Source organism: Setaria italica, chromosome VI (genome assembly GCF_000263155.2).
Source record: "Setaria italica strain Yugu1 chromosome VI, Setaria_italica_v2.0, whole genome shotgun sequence".
Lineage (NCBI taxonomy): Eukaryota > Viridiplantae > Streptophyta > Magnoliopsida > Poales > Poaceae > Setaria > Setaria italica.
In genome coordinates, this window is record NC_028455.1 from 31,743,306 (window position 1) to 31,764,363 (window position 21,058).

General features: G+C 43.2%; 3 protein-coding genes across 4 annotated transcripts; all 3 read left to right on the forward strand.

The window, feature by feature from the left end:
- The first annotated feature begins 306 nt into the window (after nucleotides 1–306).
- On the forward strand, nucleotides 307–4,417 carry LOC101783157 (cytochrome c oxidase assembly protein COX15). Of its 2 annotated transcripts, none has more exons than XM_004973740.3 (7): nucleotides 307–677; nucleotides 1,256–1,572; nucleotides 2,579–2,804; nucleotides 2,876–3,121; nucleotides 3,321–3,431; nucleotides 3,721–3,852; nucleotides 4,066–4,417. In XM_004973740.3, exons 1-7 carry the CDS (start codon nucleotides 444–446, stop codon nucleotides 4,234–4,236), a joined length of 1,437 nt encoding a protein of 478 aa, XP_004973797.1. In that variant the 5' UTR covers nucleotides 307–443; the 3' UTR covers nucleotides 4,237–4,417. The 2 variants fall into 2 exon arrangements, with proteins under 2 accessions (XP_004973797.1, XP_022683239.1); XM_022827504.1 differs by having other exon boundaries at nucleotides 548–677; nucleotides 1,232–1,572.
- A 6,351-nt stretch (nucleotides 4,418–10,768) lies between these two features.
- LOC101759657 lies at nucleotides 10,769–11,101 on the forward strand (the record flags this gene model as incomplete). Its single annotated transcript, XM_004974755.1, has 1 exon — nucleotides 10,769–11,101. A coding segment is annotated over one exon (333 nt), but the record flags the coding sequence as incomplete, so codon positions are not given.
- A 2,680-nt stretch (nucleotides 11,102–13,781) lies between these two features.
- LOC101760062 (probable galacturonosyltransferase 4) lies at nucleotides 13,782–16,761 on the forward strand. Its single transcript, XM_022827853.1, has 5 exons — nucleotides 13,782–14,143; nucleotides 14,708–14,979; nucleotides 15,119–15,476; nucleotides 15,648–16,223; nucleotides 16,486–16,761. Exons 1-5 carry the CDS (start codon nucleotides 13,844–13,846, stop codon nucleotides 16,759–16,761), a joined length of 1,782 nt encoding a protein of 593 aa, XP_022683588.1. The 5' UTR covers nucleotides 13,782–13,843.
- The last annotated feature ends 4,297 nt before the right edge of the window (nucleotides 16,762–21,058 follow it).

The following is a 21,058-nucleotide window of genomic DNA, read 5'->3' on the forward strand; positions in this document are numbered from 1 at the left end:
CCAACTCCACTCCACAATGGGTTACAAAATTAGTGTTTTGAAAGTATTTCCTGTGCTTGGTGGATTTGGTGGATCTAGAGTAAGATTTGAGTTTTTTGCAGATCTGAATTTTACGAAGCTAAACTATTTGGCTGGAAAAACTAGAAGCGAAGCTGTTTTTGAAGATCTGGAGCTGCGTGGAGTTCTATCAAACAAGTCTTGAGTTACCTAGCACAATTGATCAACACGCACCGCGAGGTGGTTTAGGCTTCATTTTCCGTGGGGAACCACCGGAACTAGCACAAAACCGTGTGTCAGCGCACCCGTTTACCTAAATCACCACCTCCGCGACGACGTGGCCGCCGCCTAAACCCCACGCGCGCTCCCTCAAATCAATTCTAAACCCCGACGAGCCGCCGGCTTCTTCTTCCTCCGCAAGCCACCTCGCCGCCGGCGGGGCCTCGATGGGGAGCAGGGTGGCCGCGGCACTGCTCCGTCGCGGCAGGGACCAGGCGCCGACTCTGGTGATCCCCCGCCTGGTCCCGAGGAGCGCTCCCGCTCCCGCTGTTCCTAGGATCGGATCCAGCTCCGGCGGCGGCGGTGGATGCCTCCTCCCACCGCGGCCGGGGTCGACGGGGGCCTTCTCCTCCGCTTCCCGATTCGCCTCCTTCCACGCCTTCCGCTCCCTCGCCCCCAAGGTTAGCGGGACTCTCTGCTTTCCTCTGACTTCTCTCCTTGCTTAGTTCCCTTTCCCCCTGTTTGATGCCATCATTCTCGAGGAAATGCCCACCCCTTCTGTGATGGGATCGGTTTCGAGGGAAATGACCCAAGACGAATTTGTATCGTGTGCTGACATAAGATCGTTTTGGGGCGATAGCTTTATCAGTTTCAAACTTCTAGATGTTAATCTGATTTGCTAGTGAATTAGCATAGTGTTGGATATGCTATCTGGCTCCTAGAGGTTTATCTGATTGGTCATAGTGCATTAGCTGTAATGAAGGTTGCCCATGTATGTTCGTTAGAATTTGAGATTGGAAGGGAATAGCTTATGTGATTAAACTCTGCGCAAGCAAATTTTTGTAGTTGCTCAAAAATTGAAAATGGTTGATGACTTTTTATATGCCGATGAATGGCATGAAATTCACACATCATCTGATCAACCCATTTATTAAACTTCAAAAGGAATGTGCTATGTAGAGCAATATAAAATTCATCAGCTGACCTTGTTCTAAGTAATTCTCAAAATTTACAGCTGATTCAAGTGTTCCATTTTTAGACCTTACTGGGCCAATGCACAAGAAAAATGTCAACTAGCACAGCAACATTGAATTCGACGATGGCCAATGGAGCAGCGAATTCAGGATTGAAGTTGCTTGTTACAAAAGGGCCTCAAGCACAGAAGGCAGTTGGGATATGGCTTTTTGGCTGTGCTGCCTGGGTGTTCAGCTTGGTCATACTTGGAGGAATAACCCGGCTCACACGTTCTGGTCTGTCAATGACTGACTGGAAGTTCACCGGGGAAATACCTCCAATGTCAGATGAGGCTTGGCTGCTGGAATTTGAGAAATACAAGCAATCGCCTGAGTACAAGAGGTAAGGATCCGGGTTTTGCCTTATATATATTTTTTATTTCCACAGCTGGAATTTGGTAATGGCCTGCTGCATGATGCGACCACTTATTTTTCTTTTATATTCGAATTTCATGACCCTTTTAGATGATTTTAGCATCTCAATAGAACACCAATAGCACAACTTCGGTGCTGAACTTTTTACTGCTCTTTGCCTCAGTTCTTATTTGTTGAACAATCTGTGAACAAATATTTGGAATGGTAACACTATACAATGTGTAACAAGTTATAATGGGTCTCTGGAAATGGATGAAGAAAGACATTCTTACTAAAAAAAATGTTTCTCAAGGATGGTTTAACTGTCACAACTTGTGGCATTAGAACATGCCAGTGGGACTGACTTTATAATCTTATTGTTAGTATCTTGAGAATGTTTTTTAGTAAACCTGTGAAAGGTTTACTAAGCTTTGCCATCCGATCTATCCGCCATATCTGACATTTTATTGCTATTGATGCAACTTTGACCACTACTAAAATTGGCTGCTCATGTGCCAGTCCTGTTTAGCTCAAAAAATAAATTAAAGAGCCAAAGAAAATGAATCCTTACCAAAGTTTTGGCATCCGACCAAATGGTAGTCTAACCTGTTCAAGTTGCCAAAGTTTAGTAAGGCCAACTTTATCTCTCTTGGTGCATCAAACCGAAAATCCTCAAAGTTTCAATGTCTAATCTTGACAGTTCTGAAGATATTATCAAATATTAGAAAGTGTAGAACATCATTGCTGACAACAACCACCTAGAACATCAAAGAAGAAAAGGATGGAGTACTGTTTGTGGTAATCAATATGAGTTTGGTAGCTACTGAGGAACTATTCACATGGATTTTCAGCAATCTTTATTTATTTTCGTGCAACCAACTATCCCCAGATGTGTTTCCTTCATCTGCTCCTTGTATGTTATTTTCATTAAGAGGTACTACTTTGCGTATCATATTTCTGCTAATGCAATAGCAGCATTCTATGAACATATCCAGGGTGAACAAAGGAATGAGCCTTGAGGATTTCAAATTTATATACTGGATGGAATATGGACACAGAATGTGGGGAAGAGCTTTGGGCTTTGTATTTGCAGGTCCTTTTGCATACTTCATTGCAAAAGGGTATGTTACCCGCCAACTTGGACTGAGGCTATCTGCCCTTTTTGCGCTTGGTGGTGGGCAGGGACTGATTGGCTGGTGGATGGTGAAAAGTGGCCTTGAGGTACTTACAATGTCTTTCATGTTTTAAGTACTTTGAGGCTTGGAGCTTCACTAACTCTTTTTCCACCACAGGAGCCAACATCTGAGTATGTTCAACCAAGGGTTAGCCCATATAGGTTGGCAACTCATCTGACATCTGCGTTTGTAATATACTGTGGTATACTGTGGACTGCTTTGTCAGTTGTGATGCCTGATCCTCCGTCTGGATCAATGAACTGGATAAATGGTGCAGCAAAGATTAGAAAGTTAGCAATTCCTGTCAGTGCTGTAGTAGGCATTACTGCTATATCTGGAGCATTTGTTGCAGGCAATGATGCTGTATGTCCTGCATTCTCTTTCTTTGCTATCTTGAAAACTATCTACATTCTCTTTCTTTGCTTTCTATATAAACTACCTACATTCTCTCTTTCTTTGCCAGCTATTGAAACTATCTACATTCTCTTTCTTTGCTATCTTGAAAACTATGTGTAGACATGCCTTTTGTTCTATTCGTCTGATTTCTGATTGCTATGGCCAGGGGCATGCATACAATTCATTCCCAAAGATGGGTGACACTTGGATCCCAGAAGACATATTTAGTATGGAGCCTTTCATACGCAATTTTTTTGAGAATACATCTATGGTTCAGGTAACTTTTCCCCCTAATGATAAGTTTACAGATCTGTTTGTGTTCGCGGCCTGCATCCACGCGGTGAAGGACCGGATCGTCTTCATCAACACCTTTCCTAAAAGGAATGCATTGACCAATGTTGCAAAAACAGTCATATAAGTACTAGTTTCTTATGATGGGAACACCAATGCTTGTATCATGTTCTTTTGTTCATGCAAAGAACTTACTGAAGTGTCAGTCAAGAGTTGAAGACTCAAGAGTTCTTCATCCAGTCTTGTGGATTAATAAGTTCTTTCCATTCTTGTAGCTCAATCATCGAATTCTTGCAACGACCACTTTATTGTCTGTGGGTGGTTTATGGTTGGCTGCAAGGAGAATAGACATGCATCCTGCAGTCAAGTCTCTGATTGGAAGCACGCTTGGGATGGCTGCTCTTCAGGTACTAAATTCAGCTCTTTGGGTTTATTTGATGTTAGTGTTTCACTAGAGATGTAGTTCTTGCACACAAATGACCCAAAAAAAATCGATTACTGTGTATAATATTTTCTGTGGCACATGAAATAGTATAATTAGCACCTTATGGACTATTTAATGGACAACTTTACCTATATAGTGTACAATACCTCTAACAACGTTACCTATTCTGTATCAGGTTACGTTGGGCATATCTACACTCTTGATGTACGTTCCTACTTCTTTGGGCTCAGCGCATCAAGCTGGAGCGTTGACTCTATTGTCACTGATGATCCTTCTCACTCACACTCTAAGGAGGCCATCACCAGCTCTTCTTAAATCCCTTGCGAATTCTGTGAAATCATCATGATACTATGACTTGAAATTTTTGATCAGACAATTGTCGGATGATTTTCTTTTCCCCTTCTAACATGCTCTGGTGTCCTTGTTTCTTGACACCATCTAATTACTGAAGCTTTTTAACGGAAAAGATTGTGACTTGAATAAATTGTCCCCAGTATTTTCTAGTGCCAAATATTCAAAATCTTTTATAGAGTTTTTTTTCTTTCAAATATTGCATTTTTGGCACATTCTGTTTAGAGCGGATGGCTGAGCCACAAGATTTCCTTTTATTCTCATGCACCAAACCATGGCTGATCTGCCCCCAAATATTCTGTGTGCCTGGCCTTTTTTTTCTTGCAAAGTTCCCTCGGCGCGTTCTAAATTTTGGTTGGAGTACACCATGGTGATCGACATTGATATGGACATGTTAAGTCTTCTTTGTACCACCATGGTGCTAATTCAACATACCATACCAAGCGTTTCAAATATTCAGATGGGTTGCACTCCAATGTCTCAGCCCTTGCATGAGTAATGGAGCATGAATGACCAATATTGTTCTCCGAGAGCATATTGAGCCCTAATGCTACTAAAAGGTGATGGAACTTCCTCGTTCTGCTCACTTTAGTATGAAAACATATGTGTGTCATGATGGTTTAAGATGCATTGTTGTATTGTATTCAAATGGGTTGTATGGAAGCTCGGAAATGCATTTGATGGTTTAAATACATGATTGTATTTGAGTTGTATTCAAGTGGTTGTGCTGTACCCAATGCATGTGCATGTGCTTGTTAACTTGATGGAAGAGTGGGTTTCCACCTTATTCAACCTGGTATTTTCCTCGCTAAATAAATTTATGAAAACCATTACCAAGCTATACTGCTGTGGCAAGAATATAGAACTTTTGTGCTCTACAATAATTTGTCAAGTTCACATCATCTTTTCGTTTAGTGGTCAATTTAGAAGTCCACATCAACTTTTGTGCATTGTGATAGAAAGGACGATGGAACCTCGGCATGGAACATTGAACGAGTTCCAGCCAGACAACTGGAAGAAAGACTCCAAACAAAGGAAAATGCATTCAAAGTGCCTTTTCCAATTTTAAATACAGGTACTAGGAACTGCAGAAGAATGGGATCCCACAGAGGAGCAATTTTTGGTGGCACGATTCCTCGAAACAAAAATATATTTTCTGGGAACTCCATTTTCCCTACGCAGCAAGGAGCAACAAAATTAGAACCTCCATTTTCTATATGCAGCAAGGAGCAACAAAATTAGAACCTCCAACTTGAATGTTGCTTCCTCCACCGAATGTCCCTGACAAACCCTGATAGGTTGTGGTTGCTGCAACTTGGTTAGTTTCATGCTGTAGGGTTGTATATATATGCTCATTTCATTACAAGTGGGATCAACATTATGCCTACTGCGCCTATGTACTTCAATTTGCAAATTGAATGCCTAATGATGCTTCCATGAGATGCCCAGATAACTTGGTGTGCAGTGCCACCGTGAACAGTTACAGCTCGGGGAATAAAAACAACTCACAAGGCTCAATGCAGATCGATCCACATTTGTAGTATATTCATGTTCTCACACAGTGGCTTTTGCTGGCCACATGTTTTCCGCTCGTCTAGGCAGCGGGGCTTATGGAGCTCGGGAAGAAGAATAGGACGCCAGTGATGGAGGTTGAAGAAGATCCATAGGTAGTTCGGCCTCATCCATCGAGTGGCCACGAAAATCGGATCATAAACGCTTAGTGTCCGGTGACAGCCCCTTGTTTAATATATATGATTTTTAATCATGAACTACAATATCAAGCATCCTGAACTTTCAAAAGTAACTGTTCACGAACAAAATGGCCCGCCCTGACATCCTAGCCAGCAAGGGGGAATGATTTTCTTTGTAATTTGTAATTGTTTCTCTTTGAATTGCTAGCATGATAGATTGATCGATCTAGTGGCAAAACAACGTAGAAAATGATCATGCTTGTTAGAACTTAGAAGGATGAGTAACTTTAAAGCATCGACCTGATATGGCTGTCAGCCTGTCACCGGGTTCACCCGCGGTTGAGACATGCATATTCTCGTGGCACTATTTCTCTCATTACAAATACTACCTCATACATACAGTATCTCCCATCAGTTGTTTTTTTGTTCATAAGGAAAGTTTTATTAATTTTAGACAATTTCATCAAGGTGATAAAAGCATACTAAGACACTTCCTGACATTTGGATATCTAGGATACACATAGCCTATAAAAATTGAAAGAAACAAAAGAACGACATGGCAACATATGTTATTATGCCGCAACAAAACACACAACATGATTTTCAGTTCCATACACAGCCATAGCATACATCAGTTGGGAAGTTTATTCCTAGAACAATACTGGGCTTAGGGGAATGAGTTTCCTTTGCCGTTGGATGTGTTAAAATAATGAGGCGCATCCTGATCTAAATTCCTGGAGTCCTAAATAATTTGCCGGCGACATCTATGGTCGGTCCCCCACACTAACCAACTCCCATTAAAAACTTCATCTTTTGACCTACGTCAGTGGTACAATCTGCCTATATAAAGAAGGAACCTTGCTCAAGAGGTTAACCCTGCATCTTAAGCTGCGAGTAACATAGCTCCTGAGCTCTCTCATCCTCCTCCTCCCATCCCAAACTAGCTGCCACTGAGATCACCATCCAGCAGCCCTTGTAAACTCTATGGCCATTTCGTCGAAAACCGCTGCTGCTGTGCTCATGTTGCTTCTCACCACCACCTGCTTCGTGCACCTCCCTGCGCCGACTCGTGCAAGGAAGCTGGAAGTGAGGGTACCTATCATCAGCACACACCATTATCCATGCACTGGAAGGAGTGTTCTACAGGTGCCTGCAGCAAATAAGGAGACCAGTTCAGGCCATAGCCCCTGCTGTGGCCATGGCAGCAGTCCTCCGAGCTCATGAAACGATCTTCTAGCTCCTCCTCGTCGCTGCGTCTGTCACCGTCCTTGCTGCGAGTTTGTTTTTTTACCAGTGTGTCCATAACTATGTGGTGCTTTTCTCGAGCTTTCATGTGTCTGTTGAAACTTGAAAATGCCATAGGGCATGTAGCACGTAAATTGTAAAACTCTTGTTGTCTTCTTTTACTAATAAAGGCAGAGCTCACGCAGCGTTTTCAAAAAAGGAAAATGGTTACCAGCAGCAAAAACCTCTACATCCGTGCCTTTGCCTTCATGCTTCGTTTTCCCTCTCTTGTGCATGGTCATGGATGACTTTTGTTAACGCTAGGTGTCTGGCGTGTTGTAGGGTTCTACGATAAAATGAAACACATGTAAAAGGAGCATTTTTTTGTTAATAAAACAAAAATAGATAGTAGTTACATTCAACGTATATAGATGATCAAAACCCATGAAAGCAAATGGAGTAGGAGTACTATGGACTATGGTAAGTGGCAGAAGGCAGATTAAGTGCATGTCATCCCAAGCTTCCATTTGTAATGGACTTTTGCCAGAATTGAAAGTATCACATTCTTTGTCGACTGGAGGGAGTATTGCTACGTTGCAGTACCCTCGGAGCTCTTCTTTTCCTAACTAATTTCATTTTTATCATGTCTGCATCCTTATGTTCATGCTTGTTTAAAATATCCACAAAGCATATTCAATTCAAAGTGTTGCTGGGACCTGGTGGGCAATAGTTGTGCTGTACCGATACTTGATTTGAAAGAGAGAATAATTTGGTTGTATTGGTTGCACACTGCCATGGGACTGAGGGACTGAAGTTGTATCCAGTCACATACATAGATTTCTTCGTAGGTACTGTGCAGTCAAGCTTCAAATTAAAACTCGCTTGTGAGTTGTAACTACTAATAGGTACACAGAAATATATTAATATTTGTATCATTAAACTGATACTGTTTGATGTCACCCTCAAAGACCCTCTAGCACCATTATAGACACAGTTAGAAAAAAACAACAAAACGATCGCGAAAGCGGTATACCCCAAGCTTTCCGATATGATGATCAGTGCAAAGATGGAACGACTAGATTATAAGTTGAGTTATATAGTTTTTTGCACGCACACAAACACATATTAATAGTTGAATTAGATTGATATATATTTTTGACCTAAACGTGTACAAAATCCTTCAATTCTTTGAGCATTGTTTGGATAGTCTTCTAGAAGCATGTATGGTTTCTTGCATGTGCAACCTCATGTGAAATATCTTGGGAACACTCCAAGGGATAAGATTATATTGATTGATTGCTGGTGTTGTTTCTTAAGAATCCGGTTAGTTATTGAACATTTACACAATTTTTAAATATTATGCCACATTAGTAAAAATCTTATGTTGCACTTATAAGTGCCTATGTTATATGTTGTATGGTGGGATTAACCTAATAAAGATATATATTATTCATCAATATCAAAAGATTTTTTTTGAACTTAAGCAGACTTATGCCTTTCATTTAACCTCGGGATCAATCAAATTGCTAGTCACCCAAACATTTACAAAATTTGGGAGGGGAACGATGCAAAAATTTGACTGATCTAGGTGCAAATGACGCTAAACATCGCAGCGAGGAGCATTAATGAGCGTAGTAATGTCATCTTGTTTAATCATAGCCCTTGAGACCCAAACGAATGTGGCAAAACATTTGAGCCCTCTAAAAATGTAAATATTATATTGCTAGATCAGGACCGACCCGGTGAGATCGGATATATATTTTTTATGAATTGTATGTTAGGCTCAAAATCCATGTAATTAGACATGTGAGCTTCTTGCTAAGAAGTGATCTTTAGGCAGCAAACAAGGAACTCAAATAGAATGAAAGTGTGATTTAGTTGAGGTTTTAGTTGATCTTCATTCTTTTCATCCGTTGAATATCTGTTTTCGCTAGCATATCCTTCTTCTGCCCCTCGACGCTACTCTTGCTCTACCTTCTTTAATTCCTTCCTAGTTTGCCTCAATCATCACCTCCATAGCTATCCTTAGGCAATATAGACAGCTCATCACCGATCGATCCTGCCATCGATGCTAAAATTATACCATCAATTCATTGCCATCAACCTTCCTTCCCGTTTGTCTCAATTGTCACTTCTCTTAGCCACGCCGGAGCAATTTAGCAGACTCATCATCGTTGATCCTTCTAACAGGCGGTCATCGACCTTCCTTCCAAGTTTGTCCCAATTATCACTTCTCATAGCCACATCAGAGCAATTTAGCAGACTCATCATCTATCGGTTGAGCCTTCTAACAGGAGATTGCTCACCATCGACCTTTCTTCCAAGTTTGCTCACTTATCACCTCTTCTTGCTATACCGAGCTAATTTAGAAGACTCATCGCCGGTTTTAGCTTGCCACCAGTGCCACAACTGTAATGACAATTCCTCATGAGTGACCTTCCCTCGTTGGCCTACATCGAATCCTCCAGCCATCAATCTGACACCACCCTATCATTCTTATGTCTCATGTTACCTCCTTATGGTGTGATGTTCTCTTTGGTCATCTTTGCTGGCGGCGTTGCACTGCCGGCCATGTGGATCTTGGAGTCGAGCACAGTTAACACTCCTACGGGCTTGATCAACAAAAATTTCAGTGCAGATCTGAAGGCAAGATGCGACATTCGATGCTTTCCTTAACCAACAGATATTTGCCGATCCTTTTGACATGGAAATGTTATTTATGTATGCTTTTGTTAATGCCCACAGCCATGATTTTTCCAGGATAAGGAAAATAAATTATTCCGGTTGTTGGATGATGATTTTTCCAGTATACGGAATATAAATTACTCCGCCCACTGGACGATGATTTTCCCGGATATGAAATATAAATTATCACAGCCGTTGCATAAACTTGGATGCCCAAAGCCATATCCGCGTGAAGAAAACTTATTTATTGCATTAACTACATTCCTCTTAAATCCGACCTTTCTTTCTCGCACACCACTTGGATCGAATTAAAACCAGCCTAGGAATCCCAATTCCTTTTTGAAGTTCAAAATAAAAATCGCCAAATCTTCTTCCAATGCCAAATCTTATCAATCCATGCATATTACAAATCACATAATAAGGTAGGCTCATAAGATTGCACTAAAAATCATATAGTATAGTAGTTTGTTCGGATCCAAGTTTATTTTGGCCGCAGGCCGTGCAAAACGCTCGCCCATCAGCCTTGGCCTCTCATCCAGCCCAGTCCACCGCGCTCTATATATACACACATCCACAGCCTCTTGGACACACAGCACATACACCAACCTCCACCGCCTCCTCCCTTCCAAGAACACCCGAGGTGGCATCCGCCTCCGCTCAACAACCCTTGCTCCGATCAGGTGGGTTATAATCGAATGCATGTGCTCTTTTGTTATTTTCTTGCATGCATGCCCAAGGATTGAAAGGCTCGGCCATGACGGTTCTTGGAGCTGAAAGCCTGAAATGTTGGTGCATGTATCGTTAGCGCCGTGCATGGATCGCCGGGTGGACAGGAAGCGCGCGCGGGAGGGGGAGGAGGTGGCGCCGGCGGCGGGGAAGAAGAGGGGGCTGCAGGCGGAGGACGCGGCGGTGGCGGCCTTATTCGACGAGGCGGCGGCCACCGCGGCGGCGCTGGCGGTGGCGGACGGCGGGGAGGGCGCGTGGCAGCGCCCCGCGGGGGTGTTCGATCTCCCGTGGCAGAAGTGCCGCAACGGGCTCGGCTTCGGCGGCTGCTGCGGGTGGGAGCTCCGCGACGTGTTCTTCCGCTCGCTCGTGGACGGGCGCGCGGCGGCGATCGGGGTGCCAGGCGACCGCCTCTCCCCGCCGCCCAGCAAGCGGACGCTCTTCGACGACTTGGACGCGTGGCTCGCCGCCGCCGGCGACGGCGAGGTGGACCCGCTCTGGCGCTCCGTGCTCGAGGGGGCCAAGCCCGCCGCATGACGCCAACGTGCCGAGTCGCCAGGTACCCCGGGCCCCACCTGGCGGCTGCACAGGGGTTCGCCGCGTCAGCGGAGCCCTGCGCTGGCGCGGTTGCCTGTGGGACAGGGGAGATATACTAGAAGGATAGATGGCGACGGATGCAATGGTTTTTGTTGTTTCCTCGCTTTCTGTAATACAAATTTCGAATTTAGAATTTTAGTTTGATAGGTTTGGGTTTTATTTACAGTCCCAGAGTCCCAGATAGAGATATAGATGGAAAAAGAATTTAACATATTTGTGGCTGCTAGAAACTTGGGGAAATCAAAGAATACTTCTCAATTCGCTATTTTATCAACCATTCTAGGATTTTGTCGCTTGTTTTGTCTCACTAACCTGCCAAATGTGAATGACGGATCTTGCATACATCTTCCTTTCGTATTTTGGTTCGAGGTGGCAGCAAGTAACCAAGGCAAAGATTTTTTCTTTCTGTTTTAACTTTTAACTGACTGCCAAAGTTCATGGACGGTTAGTGCAGCTAAAATTTTGCTATACGACTCGGTTAAAGCTTCATGCCTTGCATGCAAGTGCAAGCTGGATGCAAACGGATACCGCATCACGGCATCGGTTCCCATCCTTTTGTCCCTGTTTTCCTCGGGATATTTGACGAAAGGTAACCGTACTCGGGATATTTGACGAAAGGTAACCGTACTGTCAGTACACACAATCCGCTCAACTGTCGTGAATGCTAAAAAATGCACACAACAACTTCCGTGGAAGTGGAAGTGGAACCGTGGTGAAAGACACATCAATAAGGTAAGGTAGGACAGACAAAAGATCCTCTTCCTACTCTCCTCCGCATGATCCAATCCTAGACCGATGCGTGGAAGAGTTACCACCATTCAAGTTGAGGTTTTGAGCAAGGAGAAAAAAAAATGCAAACTAAGCGTATCTCAACTTGTAAGGTTATTTCTGGTGAAACTTATCCACCCGGATTCGAGTTTTCGACTCATCACGGGTACTTGTATTTTTCTAGATTTATTTTAAGATTTAACCAACATTACTCTTTTAGTGGTAGGTGATGTATCCGTCCATAGCGAGGTGCATGTGGTAACTTCATCAATCCCGAGATTGTCATCTCAATCTCTCAGAGATGTTTATAGGGGTAGAGTTGCATGTGTGTTTGTGTTGCATCTGTAATTTCTACGGGACTAGGAGAGGTTTGATCTGGTTGAAGATGAAGGTGTGGGAGGCTAATTTCACTAGAATTGAGGACGGTGAAGATTAAAGTGAAGAAAAAACTTAGTAACTCAGCTTGTAAGATTTTTTGTGGGTCTATATTTAAAAGGATAAGTGTGTGTGCATTAATGTTAGCATGGATATTCGGATTATCCGATTCCATATCTACTAAAACGTGAATATGGATATTCATATCCACATCCGTTTTAAAGTGGTAACTAAAGTGGATATATTCAAATTCGTTATTCATTATCTGAATTCGTATTTAACATGAATGTGGATGTATTTGTATTTCAAATAGAATAAACGCCTCTCTAAATGTTATAAATATATTATTTTCAATAACTTTGAAATCCATATATTTATTGATATTAATTACTTTCAAACATTTTATTTATTTATTTATTTTATTAATGTAAAATATTTTACATCATTTTTCTCTATTTATTTATTTCTTTTAAAATATTATTATAAAATACATAAAATACATATTTGCACAACTGATCTTTATCGATATACTTGTATTTGATTTCTACTTTCTAAAACTATGAACAAAGTAAATAGATACTTAGTACTGACTAATTGCTATTCGAATGTGAATCCAAATTTATTACATTAGCTCTTTATTTGCGTTTGAAAACATCCAAATTCATACTCATATTCGAGTTAAAGATATAGTAATAAAAAAAGTGTTATCCCAATCTGATTCTACGCGAATCCGAATAACCGATACACTTTCATCCAAATGCCAGCAGCAGACCGCAGACCATCCTCAATTGTACTACGGAATGAACCTGGGGCTGCGACGGATGTCTCGCTCCCTTCCCTCCAACGCACGCGCTCGCCCACCCCTGTCACACGTGGCAGGCTTTCTCTCCACCTGAGCACGCGGCGGGGCGCGCCGTTCCCTGTGAGCACACGTCCACGACGGCCATGGCGGCGGCCGCGCCGCGGCGGTGGCGGTGCCGGAGGTGGAAGTGTCAGCCCCGGGACGTGGTGCTGGCGCTGCTCCTCGCCTCGGTGCTCGCGCCCCTCGCGCTCTACAGCGGCGCCCCCGTCTCCCCCTTCTCCGGCCCCCTCCGTACGGTTCCCTGATCCGCCCCCCTCCCTCATTTCACACTGGCCCTATACGCCTCCCTTGACGAAATTGCTTGCGCTCTCGGTGATCGCAGTGATCGGGAGGCGCTCATTAGGCCGTGATCCGTCCGATTCGGTACGGCCGCGTTTGGCATCCCCTACCTGTTTGTTTCAGTCAGGCTTTCGGAGACGATGCCAATCAGCGATCTTGACGTGTTTCTTTTCGTAGATCGCTCGGAGTGACATGGACAAGCGGCTAAACACGCTGGCACAGGTGCGTGAATTTCACTCTGCTTAGAGATGCTTCCATTTGCAGTTGTACAAGATTCAGAGTTAAAGGCACCGTGGCGAACTGCTCTGCAGAACACATTCGGTGTGGCAGTGAAAGAGCCTGCACAGACAGTTGCATCTGCCATAGGCGCGCACGGCAAGGAGGGCGTGGTTGTCGCAATGGATCATGGCTCTCAATTGGGACAGGATGGAGTAATCCGGCGAAATGTTGGTCGGAGAAGTGTTTCAGATAGATCAAGAGAATCCACGGTCAGAAAGCATAACATACTGTGGAATGGACAAGAGATGAAGGAGATGGAGTCACAGGATGAGGCTAAGAGGCATGATGATGATGTTGCCATTAGTGGCAAAGAGGGGGTTGCTCGGTTGGGAAAAGAAAGTGGTCGTGGTAGTGATGTTGAAGCGAGGTACCACAATGCTACTGCAATGCACAGCAATCCTAACGCTTCATTGAAAAAGGTAAGAGAGTGAGCTACTGATAGATTGAAAATTTTAAACTTGTGAACTGATCAAATTCATGTTCAAAGAGTAAAGCATTAAGTTTCTGAACTATGCGATTTCATAAAGTAGGATGAAATATAGAAATCTTAAGATGTCTTTTCCATTTTTTAATGAGCAGATCGTCGTAGGACTAAAATTAGTAAGCTGCTTTCGCTACACTAGTGGCGTAGCAGAATATGCAGGATTCCATCCCAACTCTGCTTGTTTCCGATTATCAGCAAATTCTGTCCTGGTGGCTTTCCTGCTGATAGCTAATTCGTCCTTGCATCTGTTTTTCCTCTAGTCAGGGGATGTTTTTACCTTTTTCCCTTATTGCTTCAGATTTAGTAAAACTACGTGAAGATGTATTCTTTCCACTGTATATTATTTCATATACACATTATAATTATCTTGCTTTAGGTGCACAATTTTATGATGTAGTCTGCAGGATGTAGTTTGTGCAGTCTGAACATGGTAGTTTCGGTCTTGTTTTTTTTTTCAAGGTTAAGTAGTTATTTAGTTGCTACTGATTGAATTCTCCAGGAAAATACTTCTGATAGATCATCTGAGAAATTAAGAGGCGCTACCTCAGAAGACTCTGATGCAAAGGCAATTAGCAGTAGTACTAGTCATCATACAAGTTTGCCAGATGCTACAATACGTGCCATCAAGAACCAGTTAAGAACAGCAAAAACATATATTGGGCTCCTACCTTCTAGAGGCCGTCATGCTTTTGTTAGAGATCTTCGAAGAAAGATGAGGGATATCCAACAAGCACTCGGTGATGCAACAAGTGGTAGGCGGTTGCCAAAGAAGTACGTTTTTCCTTAGTTGTATTGTAAAGTAGTTCACCTTGGTATTTTGCGATGATGGTGTGTACCTAATTGTTTGGATTCTGATCAGAAGTGAAACGTGTCTTACCTGTTTACTTCAATTTAATTTTTTTATACACAGTGTCCATGGATTAGTTAGAGCTATGGAGTTGACATTAGCAAAGATCAAGCAAGTACACGAGAACTGTGCAGCTGTTATTGATAAGCTACTAGCAACCCTTCATTCAACTGAGGACCAAGTTCAAGCTCACAAGCAAAAGGCTAACTATGTAGCACAAATAGCAGCTAAGGCTCTACCAAAAAGGCTCTATTGTCTTACACTGCGTCTTACAAATGAGTATTATTCTTCCACTACCAACAAAAAGCAGTTTCCATATGAAGAAAGGTTTGAAGATCCAAGGCTACAGCACTATGCCTTATTCTCAGATAATGTACTGGCAGCTGCAGTGGTTGTGAACTCAACTCTTATAAATGCTAAGGTACAGTATTTAACATGTGAGAGAGTAAGTGGCTTACATTTAAAATTTAAAAGTGAGAAGCTATGAATCTATGCAAATCAACTTACAGTGCAGTAAATATTATAAGATTCAATATTACTTTGTTTGTACCATGTAGGCATGGGCTAACATTTTAACCAAAATCCAATGCAGAATCCAGTAAGCCATGTCTTCCATATTGTGACGGACAAACACAATTATGCTGCAATGAGAATGTGGTTCTTGGCAAATCCCATTGGAGAAACTGCTGTTCAGGTCCAGAACATTGAAGAGTTTACATGGCTAAATTCGAGCTATAGTCCAGTTCTGAAGCAGCTGGAGTCCCATTTCATGATCAACTACTACTTCAATACCCATCAGGATAAGCCGGATAAAAACCCAAAGTTCCAGAATCCCAAGTACCTTTCTATTCTCAACCATCTGAGATTTTATCTTCCTGAGATCTTCCCGAAGCTTAGCAAGGTGCTATTTCTCGATGATGATATTGTAGTCCAGCAGGATTTAAGTTATCTTTGGTCGATAGATCTCAAGGGCAAAGTTAATGGCGCTGTCCATACCTGTGGAGAGACTTTCCATATGTTTGATAGGTACCTCAACTTCTCAAATCCTCTAATCGCTAAGAAGTTCGATCGCCGTGCCTGTGGCTGGGCATATGGCATGAACATGTTTGATTTGTCTGAGTGGAGGAAGCAGAATATTACTGATGCCTACCACTACTGGCAGAATCTGGTGAGTATTCATAATTCATAAACTTATCAATTATCAATAATGTTCGAGGCAAAATTACTGTTGCCGTAAGTGCTTGTAAAGTATCATTAGTGGCAATGGTTGCTGGCTTGCGTTATTTTGCTACTTAATCCTTATTTTAAAAGTATTAACAAAATATAGACTATTTTTATACACTCGTGGATAACCATAAATTGATTTTGGCATTGCTTAATGCTGTATTATTTTCTTGTCTTACCAAGGACATAAAATCTCATTTTTGCAGAACGCAAACAGGCAATTATGGAAATTAGGAACACTTCCCGCTGGCCTTGTCACATTCTGGAACCACACATTCCCTCTTGATCGCTCATGGCATCTCTTGGGTCTAGGGTACAAGCCGAATGTCAACCAAAGGGATATCGAGCGCGCAGCTGTTGTACACTACAATGGGAATCGAAAACCGTGGCTTGAGATTGGATTGCCAAGATACCGCCAATTCTGGTCCAAGTATGTCAATTTTGATCATGTTTTTCTACGTGAGTGCAACATAAATCCATGAGATCCTGCTTTTGCTGATAACATATATTAGCAATATAGAGTAGTTCATTAATTTTGTTTATTGATGTATAATAAGTGATATAGAGCGTCTATTTTTGTTCGTGAAATGCCATGGCCATAAATCATAGGGCAAGTATAGTATAGGTCGTAGAATAAGATTGTTGACAAGAGTTTTCGAGCTGTTCTGATCCTTTTGATCTAATCTTACTAGTGGAGTGATGGTAATGCTGCAGTTACGGGGATGTCGCATTAGTGTATTCTGTATTGTGTATTGAGCAACAAAAGTAGCTCTGTTTTATCTGTTCTTTTTTTTCTTAACAAAATCAAGGAGATGTGCTGAGACTTTAATCTGAACATTTTGTGATATTGTTTACATCTTTATTCTACAAACCAAATGCATGATTGCTGCAGCACATGAAGATGAAGCTACCTCCTGAAAATAGGAGCTGGGGGAGGACATAGCTGTGAATTCGCCCTGGATTTTCCTCGCTCATGATGAGCTCTGCCCCTTCCAACGGCAGCTGCTGCGGCGCACTTGCCGTTATCATCCACCCAGTCGCTCACGACTGCTGAGATGTATTACTCACCAAGTGCCGCATCGTCATCCATGCCGTTGTAACGGGACAACGGAGCAGTGTGTTCGCAGTTTCGCACGGGGCCGAGCACGAGAACGTGCCAGGCTGAAAGCAGGACAGATGCCCTTAGATACGCCACGCCATCCGATGGCCACGACGCGATTGAAACTCGGATGTCATGGCCACGTCGATCCGTATTCACCTCCTTGGCTCTCAAGTTTTCTATGATCCCGGCATATATCTCGGTCACGCATAACCTTCCTGCACCTGAAACTGGAGACCGATCCGAAATTTCCGAGGGCAATGGCGGCGGCGACGGCAACTGCGGCGCCGGTCGACCGCGAAGCTACAGCCGCAGCGGACGAGGGCTGGAACCTCCCTACTGACGTCTTCGTGGAGATCCTGCTACTCCTCCCGCCGACCAAGCGGTGGCTGCTCCGCATCGTCTGCCGGCACTGGCGCGACGTCATCCACGAGCTGACGCCGGCGCCGGAGAGGTGGAGCCAGCCCATGGCGCTCGTCTTCTTCCAGAACTACGGCTACGACTACCAGAACTACAATGGCCTGAGGAAAGTGTCAGCCTCCGCGTTCGTCATCGACGACCTAGCGGAAGGGCACGGCACAGAGCTGTGGCGGAGCGAGCCGGTCCCCCCGGCGCGACTCCACGTCCACCCGAAGAAACCCTCGGTGTCAATCGACACGGTGATGGTCGGCACCTGCAAGTGCATCGGGCTGCTGTGCCTGTGCAACAACACCAGGCCCGGCGGCGCCATTAACCTTTGCTCAACCTGAACGTTGCATATTTTTATACTAGCAAATATGTCCGTGCGATGCAACGGGAGAAATCTATGCTAATAAACATGACAAAAAAAATCCAAGTGATTAAAATTGCACAGCCAATGCAATAGCCTTCTCTATCTCCAAAGACGGAAGGCCTAGAGCATTATGGCACGTGTTGGGTTGGGCGCAGGGCCAGCTCATAGCACAGTCCCAGCCCTCGTGCTTGTCCTCTAACAGGGTTGTGGTCGGCGCATGAAGCGTGACGCCTCCAATATGGATGAGCCTCATGTTTATCCTCCAACGGTGATGGAGTCAGCTCGTAGCGCTCGCAGGCTCCAATGAGGTCGACATGCCTCCATCATCCATCAACGTTAAGTCACCTCTTTTGCCTCGAGGGAAATTGGGCAAGTGAGCTAAGTTTTTCCTAATCCCTACCTAAAAAAACTTTTCCCTAATCCCTAATCTAATCTAGTGAAGAATTGTTTGAAATTGAATTGGATTTTTTCCCAGATTGTTTGTGTGCTGCAATTACCATTGGAATCTGGCTGAGCTCTCGTGCATCATGTATTGGATTTTTCTTGTTTGGTCGATCCGATGGCACTTGTTGGTCTTCTTCTTATTCTTTTTCTTCGATTCGTAAGGTGTAGCCAAATTCGAGAATTTATGGTTGAAGTTCATATCTGTGCATTTATTTAGCACTAACCCTCACTATTCTAGGATTTTGGGTGTTTCTGCTTGTTTCTTTTTTCAAAAATATGCTAGAAATACATGAGCAATCATATAAATGGAGCATATGTGATTATGTTAAAAAAAGCCATAATGTAGGGCCAAAGTAGGTAATATTGGAGATGATTTCAAATACAAAATTGGACTACACCATGTCGAAGATCTCATCGGGGCGATTAAAATAAATATAAAGTTCATTTACTTTGGAGATCAAAGGAGAAAAAATAGCCTCGGAAGGATTTGTGGAATGATGATGCTATCGTATCACTTTTTTTCTTTTTGAGGGTGTCGTCTTATCACCTGCTGTGGTGCTTACTTAGCAGTTAGCATCACCGGTATGGCACAAATGCGCGAATGGGGGGCATTGCATTGCTGGCTCATGAGGGCTGGCCCAGGCATAGCAAGCTCAGCTTAGGAGGTGGATGCAACAGCCAGGCCCAAGAGCGGAGTTTTTCCTTACGTCGTAGAAGTCCACTTCAGCTATTTTTTTTTCACCAGAAAACGTCGATTCACCGGTTTTTTTCCAACTATGTACGTGACACCGGGTTTTGATGGATCGGATTGCAGGTTGATTAAAAAAAGTTGAGGAATTTTTTTGCAAAACAATCACGACGGTTGGAAGAAACAACCGTACTTTAATATTAGGTAGAGATTTTACGCACAGAGAATAAAATAAAGATCCAAAAAGTGATGTGATTTTTAACTGAAACTGAACAGTTCTGTCGGACACCAACAAGCGGATCCTGTATGATGTCGGGGCCTACAACAGCAACGGCGACGATGATGTACGACGATGAAACTGAACAGTTCTTCATGATTAGTGGCCTAGCGGGGCTATGGTTGGATGGTTCGTGGTTGGTTTGGGCACTGGATGGAATCTGTGTTTGGTTTTGGTTGGCCTCGGTTGTCCGGATGGAAACCGAGGAGATATTGGTCAAGGTGTTGGAGTACTCTCACTTAGTAACCAGGATGCTTTCGTTGACTTTAGGAAGTTGGCTTAAGAGCGTGTCAAACCTGAGTTGTCCTTCCTTGATTTCAGCCACATATTATATTTTTACTACACTTGCGGAGTACATCTAGATACTCACCGTTTTTCCTTTCAACCCCTGCTATATCTCTTCTCTTCCCCCTTCTGCTATTTAGAAGCTGGAGACGAAGTGGAGTACCAAGAAGATGATTGGCTTCGACCCTGATACTCCGTACTAGGATGGTGATTCCCGAATGACTGCTTGTAAAATAATGGAAGACTCACTTTTCGCTGGACGTTCTCCTTGTATGTTTTATTTTAGACCCCCCCTTTCCTTTTGTAATGAATTCTATTGTTTATGTATGATATTGTAACGATACATTGATGAAGTCGCCGCATAATATAAATAAACTATCCTGGTGTGATAGTTATGCATTCGGTTTTTGTCCTTATAAAACCGGGTGTGATAGCTATGTAATGGGATAGGAGGCTGCAATGAAAGCATGCAAGTGTTAAAGAGATGGAAATTATCATGTGTAAATGTTTACATGATGAGTTCTTCGAATAAAAGACTTATATCTTCGTCGCTTGTTCTGTACCTCCCGATGACCCTGATCATCTCACACACGTAATAGACACAGTGCAAGGTGTTGACGGTAGTTAAGTACCAAATATGACCGTCAATATACTCTAAAAATAAAGGAGAACTAATATTTCTTACCCACATATTTTATTATAATAATGCAGTTCCACTTGTCCTTGGAGATTATTTGAAAGCAGAAGTTTATCAATAAAGAAAGAAGAAAACACATTCTATGGCGAAGAAGCACAACTCCAACCAATAAGGGATCACCATTGTAGGAAGCACATGGATCAAAGGGCCCACAAACCGACCAAAACTGCCACAACTTCTCAGGAACCACTGTGCACTAGGTTAAGGAGCCACCTTGCAGCCACCTTGCCAAAGGCGGTGGTGAGCGGGGCCACCAGGGGGTCGGTCGCCGCCCTGGCCTCCTCTTGCCCCTGGTTGCCACGTGTTGACAGTTACCGCCGTGGTTACACGGTTGTGGATGATTCCTTGGGAGATTTTCCTCCAAGCTCTTATAAATAGAGGAGTGTGCTCTCACTTCCTACATATACCAAGAAGCGACCACTCTCTCTTGTATTCTTTAGTCTATAGGCTGGGTTTTTAGGCTAAGGGAAGCTCTACTCTTTGGTTCCACCTCTTGGAGTTTTGGCTATGACTCTTG